Raw genomic sequence first — 19,148 nt, 5'->3', positions numbered from 1 at the left:
TCGCTGCCTGAGGACCTGGGCCAATCCCTGGTGGGGGAATTAAGATCCCACTAGCCCTGCGGCACGGGTAGCTGGGGCCTAGGCAATGGGGCAAGGTATAGGGCCATACCTTGGGAAAGGAGGGTGCGAAGAGGGGTACAAAATGGGTGATTTTACAGACTACACTTCCCCATCAACATTTTCACTTACATTAACAACTACATGTTCCCTACCACCTACATTTACCTACCTCAAGCCCCACAACTGTTGCTTTTAGGCGAAAGTGGTGGCAACAGATGAAAGGCCAGAACCCCACTGAAGCTGGGGCTCTTCACTCCCTGGGCTAGATACTATTTCTTCACATCCATCTCTGGAGTACCCAGCCAAGGTTAAGAGATAAACAGGGACTTGCATAGTGGAGCAGTAGTTAAGAATCCACCTGTCAATGCAGGGGACACGGGTTCAATCCCTGGTCCGGGAGGATCCCACATGCCAAGGAGCCACTAAGCCCATGCGCCACAACTACTGAGCCTGCGCTCTAGAGCCCATGAACCACAACTACTGAAGCCCACGCACCTAGAGCCCGTGCTCCGCAACAGAGAAGGCCCCGCGATGAGAAGTCCGCACACCACAATGAGGAGTAGCCCCGCTCGCCACAACTAGAGAAAGCCTGTGCTCAGCAACGAAGACCCAATGCAGCCAAAAATGAATAAATTAATTTTTAAAAAGAGATACACAGGTGCCTCAGCAGGCTTGTTGTCAGAGGAGGAGATGGGATTTATTGATAAAATTATTAACTGATCTTTTAATTTCTGGATTCCTTTGGAGGACTCATGAAATCAGAATGACCTGGCCCCAGTGCCAACTGGACAGAGAAGTGTCTAAATTACCTGAATAATTACTTTGTTTTGATTGCCTAGACATTCTTTATGAAGGCTTTTAGAAGTAGTACTTGAGGGACCTGACTTGGCTTAATGTGTCTTACATCTCAAAACAATTTATAACTCCCTTGTTCAAAACTCTCCCTCCCTTTAGGCAGACCCCTCAGCCTGTCCCTTCCCAAGTGGGAGATATGGCCCTGCTCCTCTTCTGTAAGGTAATATCAGACACAAAACCAGCAAAGTCCAGCTGGTGGAATATGTTTCAAGTGGACACAGCACAGAAAAGATCTCAAACCTTTTGTTTGCATTGATTCCATATTTACTCCACACCAATAAATGGCAGGTTCCATGTCACGAAACACAATCTGAAGCCAGAGACAGAAGTCCTGCAGCTTTCCAATTCTACCGCCTTCAGTAGGGCAAACCCTGCTTAATTAGCTCAGAGTAAAATCACACAGGGTGTACAGCACAGTGTAAAGCACTGAGCCTCTGGAGCCAGCTGGACTGGGTTTGAATCCAGATTTCGACACTTATACAAGTTATTCAATCTCAGGAATCCAGGTTTTGACACTTATCTTATGCAAGTTATTCAACCTGCCCAATCTCCCCAAGCGTCATCTATAAAACGGGGACTGTAATATGAAGTTTTCAAGGTTATTAGATTAGATAATGTATATAAAGTGCTTAAAACCTACTATAAAATGTTAACTATTTTTATGTTTTCTTAAAATATAAAACATTCTTCTTAAAACATAAAAAATAGTATATATTGCCCCCATTTACACATACACACACACACACACACACACACACACACACACACACAAACACCCACCCCTATCTCCAACACCAGCAGGATGAGGATTCTGTCTTCAACTTGCTTCCAAGAAATAAGCAGGTGTTCTCAGGGACAAAGGGCATCAGTGCTTAGTGGTCAGGACAGCATCAAGCTGGAGAGGGTAACACTAAGGCTCAGGATGGCCAAGCCAGAAATGTAGCTGAGGAAGGACAGCCACAGGCAGGAGAGCAGGGTCTGCCTAAGGACAATACTGCCAACAGTAACTGCCAGCAGCCACCATGTAACTGCAATGGAGAGGCAGGGCAGAATTCCAGAAGGGACATCTGGCCTCAGGGAAGTGAGCCTACAGGGCAGTCTTGGTGCCTTAGCCTACAGTTCAATCAGGCTTTGCAAAGACTCTCTCGGTTTTCTTTTCTCAGTTCCCTTCCCCCATGTGACCTCTGCTTTGGGTACACATACTCATGTGGCAAGCAAAGAACATCGGGCTAGGAGCTAGCTGATGAGGACTCTTGCCCCAGCTCTGATATCAAACTGTTACAGAACCCTGGCCAAGTCACTTAACTTCCCAGATTGGCCTGGGGCTGATGAAGAGAAAGAATCATTAGTAAAAAAAAAATCATGGAAGCCCAAAGCATAAGAGGCCAAGGGGGAAGATAAAATACTCTAACCTCAAGCCTGGAAAGTCTCTTTAAGCTAAAAGAGTTTCAGGAAAATGTAACATATTAATCCATACATTTTATACCTAAGTTCATGAGTCATATTCACATTATGTCCCTAGTAAAAATTCTGAAAGGCCACAGCAAAAAGCAGAAAAGGGTCACCTCCATAGGGGTGTCTGTCTATGGGCCCATGTTTGCTTTCCAACCCCCAAAAGAAACACCTGACCTAGAACCCTCTGGAAAAATCAGCCTTTGATTCAAAGAGATGCTTGTTCAGTGATTATTACAGCCCTAGCCATACCATCAGCCCCCCGGGAAGTCTAAGGGAGGTAGGCAGCCAGAAGGAGAGAACCTTCCTCTCACCAGGAATTAACTAGCTCCAAGCAAGAGACGGGTGACTTGGTGCCACAGGGGGAAAGATAATTTAGCCACTGTGTTCACGATGGGAATTCCCATTCACTCATGGAAGCCCTTCAGTGTCACTGGTGCCTGGAACCAAATGTAATCCTCCCAGGCTGTAGCTGGGATGGGGGGTTGGCCACAGGACAGGGTCACAGTCAATTTGTGGCCCCGGCTGGGCACTCTGTAGTTGAGCTTAGGTCGAAACCAGTCTTCTCCACAGTCGCGGTGACCCTGTGCCATGACAATGGTGCCCATAAGTGGAGGAACCTGCAGCTCACTGAAGGCATCAGCCATGAAAATGGCTCGGAAGAGGCGGCGCAAACAAGCTGCTGTGCTCAGGCTCGGGTCCATGCTGTTGGGGACCAAGCGGGACAAGTCAAGCTCATAGAACTCCTTGGGACTGAGGGCATTGCCCCCAAGGAGGATCAGCACTCGTGGTACTAGTGTCCGGGCAAAGAGACCCTCCAGGTGGCTGAGGACGCTCTCCAGTTCTGCCAGAGTTTGTTGGCATTTCCTGCTGCTCACCTCGGCAGTGGCCCGAGGTTTCTTCTTCACCACTTCTTCTGCCTGTGAAGACAAAGAATGGTGACAGAGAAGCTCTGCAAGGTAGGGGAAAGCTAATGACCTTTGAAGAACCCTCTGGGATGGAGTAGACTTATGGGACTGGATTTCCAGTTCAGTGAACTGCCACAGGCAAGACACTGGGTTTTATCAGAGGGTAATGTATCAAAAAGGAAACTATATTCTTTGTACAAAATCATAATTCTTCCACACTTAGAACAGCAAAGACAGTGTTCTGAAGCAGGAGGCATCCAGAAATTAGCAACTAAAATACTCAAGGAGATGTGGTGGCATGGCAGGTGGCAAATTTTTGCTGTGCTGAGAGTGATAACAAGACTGAGGATTATTTGGTCTAATAAATTCTGGAGTTCATCCTCCAGTTAAACATGGCAAATGGAATGAAGGGAGGGATGGAGGGAGGAAGGGAGAAGGAAGGAAGGAAGGAAGGAAGGAAGGAAGGAAGGAAAGAGGGAATGGAGGGAGACAGGAAGGGAGGGAAGGAGGGGAGAGAAAGAGGACTCCCAAGGGCAAAAAGAACTGGAAGGGACTTCCCTGGTGGCACAATGGTTAAGAATCCGCCTGCCAACGCAGGGGACACGGGTTCAAGCCCAGGCCGGGAAGATCCCACATGCCGCGGAGCAACTAAGCCTGTGTGCCACAACTACTGGGCCTGCACTCTAGAGCCCACAAGCCACAACTACTGAGACCGTGTGCCACAACTACTGAAGCCTTCACGCCTAGAGCCCGTGCTCCGCAAAAAGAGAAGCCACTGCAATGAGAAGCCCGCGCACCACAACAAAGAGCAGCCCCCACTCGCCGCAACTAGAGAAAGCCGGCGCACAGCAAGGAAGACTCAACACAGCCAAAAATAAATAAATAAATAAATTGCAAAAAAAAAAAAAAAAAAAAGAACTGGAAAATAGACAACTGTGGCCAAAGGCAACAACAAATTTTTGGAAGACATTAAGCAGATGAAAGAGTTCGAAAGAGCTGAATACCAAGTACTGACAGAGGGGACTCCCCTGAGAAGTTTGAAATGATTCACAATGCAGAAGCCCATAAAGGCCCAGGAATTGTCCACTTAAGCACCACAGAAGACAAAAGTGAACACATGGGGACTGAGGGAACACCTGTGCAAGGACCCTTAGATCACCTGACAATTTCCTCCACCCAGACAGAATGTTTTGGAAGTCCTCTTTCTCTCTTTCTTTCCTTCCTTCCTATTTCTCTCATTTAGTAGTATTTCAGATGGGAGCACAGATAAGCATGTGTTCAATTTGCCATGTTTAACTGGAAGACAACTCCAGAATCACCTTTATTAGATCAAATAATCCTCTTTCCTGTTATCACTACCATTACTTTCTCACCCAATATCCTTCAAGGTTATCAGCTAGCTCAGAGGCCCAGCCATGCACACAGAACTTTCAATGACTTATTCTTAAATATTCATCAGACACCAAATAAAAGCCTCTAACATGAAAGAGACCAAAACAAATAAATAGGAAAAGGAATCTGGAAGAAACGGAGACACTGCAAGCGACAGAGAAAAGCTTCAAAAATACAATAATTAACGTCCACAGGTAAGAGAAGTTCATACAGACAGTAAACAACAGGATGCAATTTAAAAGGAACATGTAAAAATTAAGAAAAACCTCTTAAGACTATGACTGCCAAAAAAGAAAAAAAATTGATGTAAGTGTTAGAATATAAACTCATGGAAGTTTATATAAATATAAATTTATATTTATATAAACATAATATAAACCCACAAAAAGTATAACATAGAAACAAAGAGATGAGGATATGGACAGAAAAGACACTAAAATTAAAGGATCAGTTCATGAAGTCCAAATGCAACACACAATAGGAGTTTCAGAAAAAGAAAACAAGAGGAAAAGCAGGAAGGATTAGACTATCAAGACTAGAGTGGGTAGAAGGGGACAGAAGCCATAGGGCTGAAACATCCCTTACAGCTGCTTAGGCTGACAGGTCTGAAGATTCCTTAGACGCCGTTTTTACCTGCCCACCATCTAATAGCCACAAAGTCTCCCCACCAATTTTCTCCCAGAGCCTGTGACCACCTGGGGAGGTTTTCGGTAGAAGTGCTTAAGCTGTTCGTAGGGCAGAGGGAGTTGCTGGCGTTGGTACATGATATGCTTCAGAAGTTCACAAGTAAACCGACAGCACCCTTCCTGGCTGACCGGCCCGGGAAACACCACTGGCACCACGCAGTCTCTGGGGCGAAGGGGCTCCGAAGGGTTGGGAGGTTCCTGGAGGGAGGTGGTCTCAAGTTCTATCTGGGGGTCGTGGGTTTCCTCCGACTTCTCACACCACTCCAAATCTGGTAGGTGCACAGGGGGACAAGAGAGAAAAATGAAAAACTTAAAAGGCCAAAGCCAGTCTTCTCATTCCCTTGTGGCGACATCGGCCACCACTGCGGAGGCGACACCCCGACACATGCAGATTCCCTCCCAAAACTCCCCTGTGGGCGGTGGCGCGGAGGTTCCGGATCCCAGTTGCCTAAGGTGAAGTAACGGCGGAATTTGTGGGGAACGGGTGGAGGATTTCGGAGGCAGCGACTGGGGCTCTGCTCAGAAAGTGGAGGCCCTGATCTGGGAAAACGAGTTGAGAGAAAGTGTAGTCAAGCAGGGCCCAGAACCCGTCGCGAAAAGGGGGGTGAACCAATGGAGTCTAGGGCCTTGGGGCGATGGAGTCAACGGGCCGAGTCAGAACTGGGAGGGACGCCGGGAAATGGGGACAAGGAAGACGGGCGAGAGAAGGGGCCAGGGGCTAAGTGACTGGAGGGAGCAGCGGTAGGGAAGAAACAGACTCCTCGAGCTCCGGACCCCAAGCCTTACCACAGACTGCGGACAGGGACTGCACTTCCAGCTCTGGGGCCGCCATCATAACCTCCTCCCCACTCTCCGGGCGGTTTGAATAGTTGCCCCGCGCAGCCTCATGGGAAACCCGCGCCTCCACTTCCGGTTCCGTTGCCCGAAAGTGGGCGGGGCGCCGCGTCAGTGTGGCGGAGGCTGGGCTGGTTGGGGTATTGAGCGCCGCGCTCTCCTACTTAACACCGTCCGGCAAGTCTGCTGAGCCCTTCTCCCACAGGGTAACCACGGGTTCTCAGCCACTTAGCGCTGCCTTCCAAAGGACACCCGCCCGCATGCATCCGTTCTCTCCTGCGTTCCCTATTCGCTGCGCATCTACTTCGTGCCAGGCCCTGTCCTAGGTGCTGGAGACTCTGCAGCGAAGAAGCCAGAGGCAGGCGCTGTCCGCAAAGGGTTCAATGCCTAATAGATTCAATGCAATGTGATGAATTATATAGTAAGGCATACATGGGCAGCGGACGCGAAGAACAGGAGCGCCTAACCTAGAGGGGATGGGAGTGAGGAGTGGTCCCGGAGGAAACTGTGACCTGTAGGATGAGTAAAGGTAAAGAGGAGGGCCTGGTGGTCCTGGAGACTGTTAGAAAGAAACAACCCCCAAACGGATTCACTTGTGCTAAATCTCACCAAGACTCATTTCCTAACCAAGTAGCAGTTTCAGCTTCTCCTGGAGTGGAATTTTAAACTAACCAGTCTGGAATTTCCTAGTCAGCGCTAGTGAGGTAATCTGCAAGATAAGTCCCCCAACATTCCCCCTAATCCTTTCTTTCCTTTTGCTTATAACCTCCTTACCCTGCCCCCCCTTTCTATAAAAGTCTTGCATTTTGAACAGCCCCTCAGAGTGCCTTTGTATTTACTAGATGGGATGCTGCCTGATTCATGAACTGTTAAATAAAGCCAATTAGATCTTCAAATCTTCAGTTGAACTTTGTTTTTTAACAAGACCTTGAGATACAAGAGCATCCTCTATTCAAGGAATAAAAAGAGTTCAGCTTATGAAGAGTTAAGGCTGTGACGGACAAACAGGAGCCAGATCATGGAAAGGCTTTATAAGCCACGTTAAAGCGTTTGAACTTGATCCCGGAGGGGGGGTGGGGGAACCTTTGAAAGATTTAAGTAGGGGAGTGGCATAATTACATTTACATGTTATAAATTTAATCTCTACACTGGGTCTAGATTACATACAGGATAAAGGAGGAGGCAGGGATACCAGTTAGAGCTAGCAACTGGAATTACCCAACTATTGGCTTGGCCAAAAAGTTCGTTCGGGTTTTTCCATAACATCTTATAGAAAAGGTGGTGAAAGAGGCCTGAACTAGGGTAGTCACAGTGGGGTGGAGAGAACTGGGTGAACCCTAGAGATATTTAGGAGGTCTAATGAGCATGGTGGTTGAGCCCAGGAAGAGGAGGAGGGGTAGAGAGAGACTGTCAAGAAGAAAAGCAGGTTTTTTACTTCAGCAACTCTTTGACCAGTTGTGCCATTCAGCGAAGGAGGGAACACCAGAGGAGGACCAGCTTTACCAGGGTATAGGTAAGGAGAAAAGATGAGTTCAGTTTTTTATAGGTTTGCTGTTCCATTGGACAGTGAAGAGATATTTAGGAACACCATTAGGAATAGAAATATGTATTTGAGAGTCATCAGCATGGGAGTGGATAAGATCACCCAGGGAGTGCATAGAATGAAAATGAGCAAGGATCCTGAAGACACTAATGTTTAGGGGATGAGCAGAAAGAGAAAGAGAATCTGTGGAGGAGACTGAGGAGTAGCCAGAGAAGCAGAAAGAAAAATAGACAAGTATTAGGTGATAGAGGCCAAGAAAAAGGTGTGTTTCAGGAAGCAGGGACCAGAGATCAAAACATACCATAAAAGTATAATGATTAAAATACTGTGGTGTTGGCTCAGGAATAAACAGATAATAAAACAGAAGACAGTCCAGAAACACATCAATGTATATGTAGATCTTTGTATATGATGAGGGTGACTTCTCAAAGCAAATAACTTGAAACAACTCCCTATCCATTCAGGAGGGGAAAAAAATCAAGTTAGTTCCTATTACACATCCTACATAAAGATACATTCCAAATCGATTAAACATCTACTGGAGAATAATCCATAATTTAGGAGTGGGGTTGGCTTAGACATGACACAAAACCAAGAAAATATAAAGGGAAATATTGCTAAGTCTAACTTTAAAACGTATGTAAATGTACTATACACAAAGAATGAATGACTAATAATTACATACCAGGAAAAAAGTCTGTATGTATACATCCATTATTTACCTCACAGACAACCATATCATAAACACCTCATAAGCAACCCCTCCAGGAAACTAGACACATATAACACCTTCCATCTCCCAGGATCCTGATCTCCTCCTGGACAGACATCCCTGTTCAGCCTACTCCTCTGCCAGCCTTCACTCCTGTCTGTGGTAAACCAGGTTGTTTAAGAATGGATATCAGAATGGGTTATCCCTTCCCATCTCTTAAAATTTCTCCACTTAGGAGACAAGGGAATTGGAAAGAATGAAGTGAAATTGTGTGTGTTGGGGTGTTTGAAAGATCTATGATGATGAGAGGACAAGTGTTATCAGGCGAGTGCAGCAGGCCCTGGTTATCAAGAGACCCCAGAGCTGGTGGTGGTGATAATGTTGGGGGAATAGTCTTAGCTCTCTCTTCCAATCCCCAACCTTCTTGAGATCTCTCACTCAGCCCCTAAGTAGCAGCTTCCCTAGTTGGGTTGTGTCCCTGGCTACGGTTGACCGCTGCAGCAAAACCTTCCTTTAGCTGAACAGCGTTGAGAAGTCACATGTGCTTTCAACCACTGAAGACCACATAATTGGCCAGGTCTGCTAGGCCCTTTTGCAGATTTTGGTCCTTCTGCTCTCACCGGTTTGGGGAGCTATGCCATGTGGACAGCAACTACGTGATCAGTAACTTGCCTTTCTCCTTGTGGTCTTGGGGGGAAGCCATGGACTCCACCAAGTCTGAACCCCTGAAAGGATCACCAGAGGTAAGCCACTGTTGCTTCTTCTAGTTTTCCAAGGAAAACTGAGGTCTGGCGGGAGAGGCTGTTTTATTTCTGGGCCGTGTATGAGGATCTCGCTGTTTGTGAAGAGAGCGGAAGTGGACATACAATGGGTGAGTGGTGCCTACGAGACAGCCACGGGGCTGGGAATTGAACTCTGGCATCCTGACTCCCAGGTCAGCAACACTAACTGCTTCTCCACTCTGACTTTCTAGTGTCTCGTACACTGGTTTATGTCACTGAATGCGTTTACTCTTTGCTGACTGCAAGAGCCCTAAAGAGCAAGAGAGACGACAGCTTGGCAAGAAAGTCAGAAGTCAGCAATCCCCTGGGCCCTTGGCCAAGTTTCTATTCCAGGCAACTTCCCCCTCCCTCGCCTTGGTTGACGTAACCTGAGCCCCAGCCCCGCCCCAAGTAGGGGCCAGGCCCCGCCTACAGCCCTAACGGTTTTAAAGCCAAACTCGGTTCTCCCGGATTGGTTCCGCTTCAAAACAAAGGGGAGGGGTAATACTCGCTGCGGGCCCTCGCTGCAAGGCTGGTTTATGGGCTCGGGCCTCGTGTCGGGGCCACCGCGGTATCTCGGGCTGCTAAAACCAGCCCGCGGAGGGTGCCAGCCTGGTAATAAACCAGTGACTACTGTGTAGTAAAGGTGGCATAATCATCGTAAAAATAAAAGCCGTAATTAGGCTAACCACCATCTGCCTCCGTCCTGGCATTGGTCCTAACTCACCCAAACGGCACCCCGGCCGTCGAGGGAGAAACTGAGGCACGGGCGGAGCCAGTAGGCTGGAGGGACCAGTCGCCCTGAGTTCTGCAGCTCTCCAATCCAAAACCCGTTGTCTTGGGTCGCGGTAAGGGTCTAAACCCAGAAGCGCCTACAAAGTTTGATTATGATATAAGCTCCCCGCCTCTGATGACTGCCTCACCACCAGGCCCCAGGAAAAGACCCGCTCAGCGCTTGGAGACTGGGAACCAGACTACAGCTCCCTTAGGCCTTTGCGGGCAAAGGCGCGCTCCTTGCCTACGCCCCGAAGCCACCCGCGGCTCCTTGCGCCGCGATGCCGCCTGGGAGTTGTAGGGCGGCGGCGAACTCTTTCCAGGGAGCTCGCAGGCTTGGGGACTCTATATCCCTTGGCGCCCTGCGGCTGTTTCTGACGCGACCTGGTGGCCAGGGAAGGTGGAGGCGCGGCCTGCGCAGGGCCCCACCCAGCCCTCCTCTGGCTGGCTCGACTCGGCCGTGGCAGTAGGCGCGGCGGTGGCGGCGGCGGCAGCGGCAGCGGCGGCGGGGGGGAGGGGCCGGGCGGGGGGCTGGCGGCAGCGGCGGATGGACTCGCGGGTATCGGAGCTGTTCGGCGGCTGCTGCCGGCCCGGAGGGGGCCCGGCCGTGGGCGGAACCCTCAAGGCTAGGGGCGCCGGCGGCAGCAGCAGCTGCGGTGGCCCGAAGGGGAAGAAGAAGAACGGAAGGAACAGAGGGAGCAAAGCCAACAACCCCCCGTACCTGCCCCCCGAGGTAAGCAGCTAAGAAGTGGCGGGGTGAGAGGAAACCACTCCTTCCGGTCCCAGGACTCCAGGAAGGCGGGTCAGAGAGAATTAGTACCCCCTTCCGGTATCAAGACCCCCAGGAGAGGAGAACCCTTCTTTCCGGTCCTAGGACCCTAGGGAGGAGGGACAGAGAGACTGGGCCTCCCCCTCCTGTGTTAGGACCCCAGGGAGGAAGAGTAGGGAGGAGGGAATCTCCCCACTCTGATCTAGGTAACTCCAGAAGTGGGGAAAGGGGATCCCACCTGCATCCCTTTGGGAAGAGCAGAGTAAAGTGCCCCGGTCCCCTCCCTTATGCAACAGGAGAAGGGAGACTGCATCCTGGGATGAGGAGTTAGAGTTTTCTGAACTTGTTCAGGGAGGGGAGTACCCGGGAAAAGAGCAATATGTTACACACACACACACACACACACACACACACACACACACACACGCACGCGCGCGTCAGGCTTAGTCCTCCCGCCCTTTCCCTGTGCAGACAATAACTGCTACTTTGTCCCTCTTAGAAAAGGAGGACCCAGGGGAAGAGCCTCATCAAGTGGTTATAAAACTTTAGCGTGTATGAGAACCACCTGGATTGCTGCTCCACTCCTAGAATTTCTGATTCAGTAGGTCAAAGGTGGCCCTGATAGTCTGCATTTCTTATAAGTTCCCAGGTGATATGAATGCTACTGGTCCTGGGACCACACTTTGATAACCATTAGCCTAGACCATTATCTTGTACCACTTTTTGAAACCATCCTAATTCTTCATCTCCAGCAAAATGATAAAAAGGAAGGTCTTTACTGATGGGAAAAGATCTCCTTTATACTCCATGAGGTGGAGATTATGGGTGAAGACCTGTAAGAGCCTGGGAGTCAAAGGGCCTTGAAGGGATGGAATGATGACAGGAAGGGGAAAAGAAAAATAAAATGGTCAGGGAGGAGGAGTGCAGAAATGCAGGACAGGCAGAACAGGCAAATCTCATATCCTTTTGTACCCGAGAGGGGCAGGCTTAGGCAACAGGATCCTTTTGTGTTGGGTCACCTGTTATAGGGAAGAGGAGGAGATTGTGGAATGGACTCAAGATTTCACCTCAACTGAGGCATGAGAGTTAGGGGACAGGAGGGGAAAAGCCACAGTGAGTCTAGTTTGTGGCATCTGTCTCCTTCATTATATTTTGAGTTTCTTCTCTTCATCTCAACCCCAACTTTGGAGCCCTGCGCTCTTTCACCTGGACTCCTTTCTTATCAGGCTTGTAGTGACCAGTGCTGAGCTCACCCTTTGGCCGTGTTCCAGAACCTCTTGCAACCTCTTATTCTTGATGTCATCAGCTGAGAGGGGCGGGCAGGAAGGAAATGGTGTCTCTCAGATGAGTGGCAAAGAATGGCCTCAGCAGCCTGGACACGGAGAAGACATAGACTTGTGGGGACAACAGTTTGAGGCCCTAGGGGGAAGGGAGGGGGAGAATTTTGCATTCAGGAAGAGCGTGTTGCTAGTGATCAAAAAAGGAGGGAATCCGGGTTCTGTTCCTGGCTTAGATGGGTGACTGACTGTTCTCAGAGGCCTTTCCTTCAGAGAGGTCACACTGGGACTGAGTATAGGGCTGGTCTGCCATGACCTTTGACAGACACCTGCCTAAGCAGGTGCAGCTGAGGCTTCCTTCTCTCTTAAGTTAGCTGCCTGGACCCCAGTGGGAATCAAGGGGAAGTAGGGGTTAGGTCTGGACAGTGTGTGGTAACTGCTCCCTGTTTCTTTTCAGGCTGAAGATGGAAACATCGAATATAAAGTGAGTCTTAGGTTGGGGAGGGTCAGGTTGTCCTTGCTGGCGTGGGATGATTTCTTTGAGATCCTTCTAACTTCATAATCTGTAGTAATTTAAAGATGTGGTTCAGGGTAAGGGCTCTGTACCTCATTCTGTTGGAAGAGGACTCACTGTTAGAGGAGGTCAGGGATGAGGGTAGTTAAGAGGGAAGGGAAGGTCCTGGTCCTTTCGGCAGGACAGATGGGGAGCATGTGGGTTCAGGAGGAGCATCTCTGACTTTACCTTCTCATGATACCTCACCTGCCCTAAGCTGAAGCTGGTGAATCCATCCCAGTATCGTTTTGAGCACCTGGTGACACAGATGAAGTGGCGGCTCCAGGAGGGCCGCGGTGAGGCTGTCTACCAGATTGGAGTGGAAGACAATGGGCTGCTGGTGGGGCTGGCTGAGGAGGAGATGCGGGCCTCCCTTAAGACCCTGCACCGGATGGCGGAGAAGTATGCTCCCCCTTCCCCTTGGTTCTCCTTTCCCTAAATCTGGACCCACGCATGCCCAGTCACCTATGGCCTGCCTCCTCTTGACAAAGGGCTGAAGTGGAGAGGGTTAGTTTTCTGGGATCCTCTGCATTGGATCCAGGCTTTTTTGCTCCTTTACTTAAGGTTTGTTTGTGTAACGGGAGCTGTGGATGTGGGATAGACTGGAGGGTGGGTAGGAAGTGAAGAAAGGTGTTGGGAGCTCTGTGGGAGGTATGAGAAGGCCATTGGTCCAGAGCAGGGATGGAAGGGGGAAGGGGAGTACAGGTGAGATGTGGCAGCTGTAGCCTTGCTGTGACAGGGTCGGGGCAGACATCACTGTTCTCCGGGAGCGAGAAGTGGACTATGATAGTGACATGCCCCGGAAGATCACCGAGGTGCTGGTACGAAAGGTCCCTGACAACCAACAGGTGGGCCCACACCCTTCCCTGCCTCTCACGCCCATGCTCCCTGGGAGGACCCCGTGGTGGCAGACTCCCCTCTGGCCTGGGACCCTGTGGGGGTCCAGTTCATCGTTCGGTCCCCAGAGAGTGCCACTGCCTTTGACCTTAACTCTCAGTGGAGAGAGGTTAAGGGTCGGAGCCCTGACCTCTGACAATTCATCCACAGTTCCTGGACCTCCGTGTGGCTGTCCTGGGGAATGTGGACTCAGGGAAGTCGACTCTGCTTGGAGTCCTGACCCAAGGAGAGCTGGACAATGGGCGGGGCCGGGCTCGGCTGAACCTTTTCCGCCACCTGCATGAGATTCAGTCCGGCCGAACCTCCAGCATCAGCTTCGAGATCCTGGGCTTTAACAGCAAGGGAGAGGTGCATGCCATCAATGGGACCCAGTGGGACCAGACTCTAAGGATGGGATGGTAGTGGTGAAGGACAGAGTCTGAGGTCAGAGTGTGGAGACTTTCTGGAATAGTGTAGACGAAGGCCCTGAGGGCACTGAACCAGCTCTGACCTCCTTAGAAAACAAATGGGGAATCAACTGAACTAAATCGGAAGTGGGGCTCAGGGTTAAGAGGCAGGGTCACCCAGGGACTGATTTAGGTCCTGGCAACTCTTGAAGGGTTGGGGAGGCCGGCAGGGGGCACTGAGAGCCCTGGGCTCTGGGCCAGGTGGTGAATTACAGTGACTCACGGACGGCAGAAGAGATCTGTGAGAGCAGCTCCAAGATGATCACCTTCATCGACCTGGCAGGCCACCACAAGTACCTGCACACCACCATCTTCGGCCTCACCTCCTACTGCCCTGACTGTGCCCTGCTCCTCGTCAGTGCTAACACTGGGATTGGTACGCGGCATCAGGGCAGGGATGGGGCTGGAGGGGGGTGCTGACTCTCCTACCCTGGGCCTCCTTAAATCTGGGAGCCAGACCAACTCCCCTCTTGCTCTCTCCTCCTTCCCTCATTCTAACTCTTCTTTTTGCTGCCTGCCTGCCTTCTCTGAGCAGCCGGCACCACAAGGGAACATCTGGGGCTGGCACTGGCCCTGAAAGTGCCCTTCTTCATCGTGGTCAGCAAGGTGGACCTGTGTGCCAAGACCACAGTGGAGAGGACGGTACGCCAGCTAGAGCGGGTCCTCAAGCAGCCTGGCTGCCACAAGGTCCCCATGCTGGTCACCTCTGAGGACGATGCCGTCACTGCTGCCCAGCAGTTTGCCCAGTCCCCCAAGTAAGCCTTTCTCACTCTAGAGCCCTAATCCACAGGGATGGCTCCACAGGGCCCCAGAGCATGGGGTACCCCTCCCCCTAGGGCCAGACCAGTCCTGGTTCAGTTCTGTGGTTTTTCAGGTTGGGATTGTAGGAGGGAGTCTTTGCTGAAGGCTGGACCCTTCCCCAAGCCAGCTTTGCTGACGCCTGGGACCCTGGAGACGAAGTGCTGTGCCAGGCATTTCCATCTCCCTGGGCTCTGGGATGGGCCTCACGTGCCACACTCCATGGCTCACAGAGAGAGGGCCCCAAGCTCCTGAGAACCTTAGCAGACAACAGAGAGGAGCCCCTCGCCACTCCAAGAGAAGCTCACCTTTCCATGTATAGCGCTCCAGCCTCTGCTTCCTGTTGGAACTTTCCTCATCTGCCCATTCCGTGCCTCCCCCTACAGCGTCACCCCCATCTTCACACTGTCCAGCGTGTCTGGAGAGAGTCTGGACCTGCTCAAAGTCTTTCTGAATATTCTGCCACCACTCACCAACAGCAAAGAGCAGGAGGAACTCATGCAGCAGCTGACGGAGTTCCAGGTAACTGGCCATCTGAATGGGCAGTGAGCTGGGGATCTGGGAGGGACCAGTTCCAAGCCCCGAGTCTGTTTAGAGATTTTGGACCTGCCAGCTCTTGATAGAATCTTCTTTGGCTTCAGGTGGATGAAATCTACACAGTACCAGAGGTGGGGACAGTTGTTGGAGGGACACTTTCCAGGTGAATTGCCTTTCTTGCTACCCACCCTACTCAGCCCTGACATACCCAAACTCTGGAAGACATCATAGCCCAAAAGAGACCCTGGAGTTGAACAGAGCCCATCTAAAGGATGTGCTTGTTTGTAAATTAGGCTTTCACCATCAGAGGAGCTGGAGAAAGCTTGTGTATTGGCTTATAAGGGAAGAAACAGTATTGCTGCTTATTAGGACTCTCCAGGCCCCTGGGGGAGAGGTGTGGGTCTTGGCCCCAGGAAGAAAACTAGAGTGCATCAACTGACTTCATCTCCAACTAGGGAAATGAGAGATCCCTTAATACTCTTTCCAAAGCAGAGGATGAAACCCAAGGGGATAATTGCTCTTTCAGGGATCAAGTGCTCAGTGTCAAATCAACAGGTACCTGTCTGCCAGCGTCACTGCCAGCCTTTCCTGGTGTTAGCCTTCAGTCTGAATTCTGGACTGGGGCAAGGCAGTCATCTTCCCTACCTTCCAGTCGGAATTTAGGGTCTCTTTCTCCCACCCAAGGGACTCAATCTTAGAAGGGAAGGACCTAGTAGAGAAGCAGGTAGGGGAGCTTAGGCTGACGCTGTGCCACCTGCCCTGTGGGCTGCAGTGGGATTTGCCGTGAGGGGGACCAGCTGGTGGTGGGCCCCACGGACGATGGCTGCTTCCTGGAGCTGAGAGTATGCAGCATCCAACGCAACCGCTCTGCCTGTCGTGTGCTGCGAGCTGGTCAGGCCGCTACGCTGGCCCTCGGGGACTTTGACCGAGCACTCCTTCGCAAGGTGAGGTGGGAGGGTGGGTTGGAGAGAGAACACAAAGAGAAATGCCTGGGAGGCTGGCTCCTTGAATGAGAAGCATCTGTCTAAGGTGCTTCAGGGGAACTTGAAGAGAACCTAGTCCCTCACCCAAGAAGCTGGTTACACAGACTGTCCGTGTATGAAAAAGGCTTAGGGTGCTCGTAAAGCACAGATCACTAAATGTGGATTACTGTGATGCAACCCGAATGTCCAGGACTCTGAAAGTACTAAGCGTTAGAAGGGTTAGAGGACATGAAAGGTGGGTAAGGAAGTGTTCCCTCAGAAAGAAGAGTTTTCCGTATTGTCTTCTGAGGTCTTTTTGTTGGAAGTCCTGGAGGAGGAGGAAGTTGAGGAGCTGTAAGGGGTGTGAGGGTGGCCGGGGAGGAGAGGCTAATGTGAGGTCTGCCCTTCCTGGGTCTGGGGGCTGTGCCTCCCCAGGGCATGGTGATGGTGAGCCCAGAGATGAATCCCACCATCTGCTCAGTGTTCGAGGCAGAGATAGTCTTGCTGTTCCACGCCACCACCTTCCGGCGAGGCTTCCAGGTGACAGTGCACGTGGGCAACGTACGTCAGACAGCAGTGGTGGAAAAGATCCATGCCAAGGTGAGGGGGACCCAGCCATGCCCCTGTTTTCCCAGGGAAAAGTCAGAATTCTGCTTCCAGAAAGGAGGAAAGCCTGTCCCCAGATTCGTAGAGAGCTCCCTTATCCCACAAAGGGGACAAAGCCCCACTTGGGGTGGGCAGACACCTGCTAGGCCCCCGAGGGTGGAGAGCCAAGGCTGGTAGAGACAGGAGGTGCTTTCCAGGGCCAGTGACCATGTATCTGCTGCAGGACAAGCTGCGGACAGGGGAGAAGGCAGTGGTACGTTTCCACTTCCTGAAACACCCGGAGTACCTGAAGGTGGGCGCCAAGCTGCTGTTCCGGGAGGGTGTCACCAAGGGCATCGGCCATGTCACCGATGTGCAAGCCATTGCAGCGGGAGAGGCCCAGGCCAACATGGGCTTCTGAACTCCTCCAGGCAGGCACAGCTCTACTGCTGTCCCTACAGTACATAAGGTGACTTCCGGCCATGCTGTCTCCTGTTGGCAGCTCTGCGTGTTAGTAGGCTAGGGAGTGAGGGGTGATCTCTACTGCTTGCTCCCTGCCACCTTTTCTGGAGAGATGCCAAGCTTGGTGTGAGCAGGGAGGGGCAGTCCTGAGGGAGAGGACAGGAGAATTCAGGGCAGTGCTCAGCAGCTGTGTGTCCACCTGGTTGGCTCATCCAGCCTGGCATCCCTAACGGCCTGTCTACCGGAGGGAGCTGATCACCGCCACATTGGCCCCACTGTCAGGACTGGGCATGATTCGCCGGTGTGGTCGCTGCACATCAGGAATTGTCACAACAACTGGGAGTGGTCCTCGAAAGCACTCCTTTTTGTATACCTCTTCTCAAGGCCATGTAAGTTGCCCATCTCTACTTGACTGTGGACAAAAGACATCTGCTCCTGGCCAGCTGGTGGCCCAGGGTCTGAAGAAATGGCACAGGGACAGTGAATGGCAGTGCTCCCGCCCTGTGCTGAGACATGAGGTCTGCTCTTGCGCTTTGTCTCCCTTCCCTTCTTCACTCAAGGGCCACGTCCCCAGTTCCTCCTCTCAGAGGCCCCACAGGTGCTATTTGTCGTGCTGGCCCAGGTGTGGGGCCGCCAAGCTAAGCCTTGGCGTACCGAAGGTCAGCTGCATGTCAATCAGTCTTGTCCCCTCCTCTGCAGTGACCTGCTAGGTTTAATGCTGGATCAAACAGGTTGTTTTGCCACAGTCCCCAGACTGGTGGCTGGGGACCTGACTCACAGCTCCCCATCCTGCCCCCATGTAAGTCCTCTCTTGTTTTAGTAATTTGTAGTGATCATCCCTTTCCCACTGTTGCAGGGAACCTGGAGGAAAGGGAAAGATGTTGCCATACTTCCTATTCTTTAGAGCATGGATTCCCTCTTTCCCTTTGTTAGTGTCCTGGGTTCCCATGGACTCAGGGATTTGGTTGAGGTTTCTCTGCATATATATATACATATACATATATATTTAAATACACATATATATATTGTACAGAATAAAAATGTTTTATTGAACACACTGTGCTTATGCTTAAGACCCAGGCGCATCTTCCAGAGCTGGATTCCTCTCCAGGATCAGAGACGAGTGAAACCCTTGCACTGCTGAGCCCTGAATGGGGGAAGAACCCATTTGGTATCTCATTCACCCTGCTTCCTTTCCTCTACCCCACTTGGCGATCAGTATTCCAGTGCTGTGACTCAAGTATTCTGGCCTGTTTTGCATAGTTCTTTGAGTGAGCAGAATAGAAAGTGAAACTGCCACCTTTTCAGCTAAGATAGGTACCCACCCTGTACTTGAGGAGTTGGCCACTTGCTAATGGTCACAGGGGTAAGGAGACTGATGACTGTGCCCTGTCAGAGATTTGGAGCTAAGCGTGCCAGCTACTTAATGATGAGTAGAACTTAGAGACATGGCAATCTGGTCCTCACACTTTTCCTAGCAACGCAGAGTAGCCTGATGTGAGGTTTATATAGTCTAAACTGGCTTTTTGGAGCCGAAAGCCAGCTGGCGAAACCTTTGTCCCTTCCTCCTGTTTGTGTTCAGAGTACCTGACTACCACATTTTATGGGTGAAGAAATATGGCCCAAGGTTAAAGTCGACCGTAAAAAGCAGGGACTACAGGGACTTCCCTGGCCGCCAGTGGTTAAGACTCCACGCTTCCATTGCAGCGGGGCGAGGGTTTGATCCTGGTAGGGGAACGAAGATCCCGCGTGCTGCGCAGTGTGGCCAAAAAAAAAAAAAGCAGGGACTACATTTTCAGTACTGATCCTTGCAAAAGAAATTTAATGATAAATGTGGGCCATGGTTCCACGGGTATTCTGCCTCCAGGGTATTAAAGTGATAGCC

At 50.9% G+C, this 19,148-nt stretch overlaps 2 protein-coding genes across 3 annotated transcripts; one reads left to right on the top strand and one right to left on the bottom strand.

The window, feature by feature from the left end:
- Positions 1-1,156: 1,156 nt before the first annotated feature.
- MAD2L1BP (MAD2L1 binding protein) lies at positions 1,157-6,215 on the bottom strand. Of its 2 annotated transcripts, none has more exons than XM_082639654.1 (3): positions 6,140-6,215; positions 5,336-5,622; positions 1,157-3,287 (listed from the first exon to the last, which is right to left on the bottom strand). In XM_082639654.1, the coding sequence occupies exons 1-3, from the start codon at positions 6,186-6,188 to the stop codon at positions 2,775-2,777; spliced, it is 849 nt and encodes a 282-aa protein (XP_082495780.1). In that variant the 5' UTR covers positions 6,189-6,215; the 3' UTR covers positions 1,157-2,774. The 2 variants fall into 2 exon arrangements, with proteins under 2 accessions (XP_082495780.1, XP_082495781.1); XM_082639655.1 differs by having other exon boundaries at positions 5,363-5,622.
- A 4,277-nt stretch (positions 6,216-10,492) lies between these two features.
- Positions 10,493-18,316, top strand: GTPBP2 (GTP binding protein 2). Its single transcript, XM_082638423.1, has 12 exons — positions 10,493-10,710; positions 12,481-12,507; positions 12,794-12,978; positions 13,316-13,424; positions 13,624-13,821; positions 14,121-14,295; positions 14,455-14,674; positions 15,104-15,239; positions 15,359-15,417; positions 16,027-16,198; positions 16,652-16,816; positions 17,046-18,316. The coding sequence occupies exons 1-12, from the start codon at positions 10,525-10,527 to the stop codon at positions 17,220-17,222; spliced, it is 1,809 nt and encodes a 602-aa protein (XP_082494549.1). The 5' UTR covers positions 10,493-10,524; the 3' UTR covers positions 17,223-18,316.
- The last annotated feature ends 832 nt before the right edge of the window (positions 18,317-19,148 follow it).

Source organism: Mesoplodon mirus (assembly GCF_964341445.2).
Source record: "Mesoplodon mirus genome assembly, chromosome: 12".
NCBI classification, from domain to species: Eukaryota; Metazoa; Chordata; class Mammalia; order Artiodactyla; family Ziphiidae; genus Mesoplodon; species Mesoplodon mirus.
Note: the sequence above shows the minus strand (reverse complement) of the source record. Positions and strands in the feature narration are given on the sequence as shown.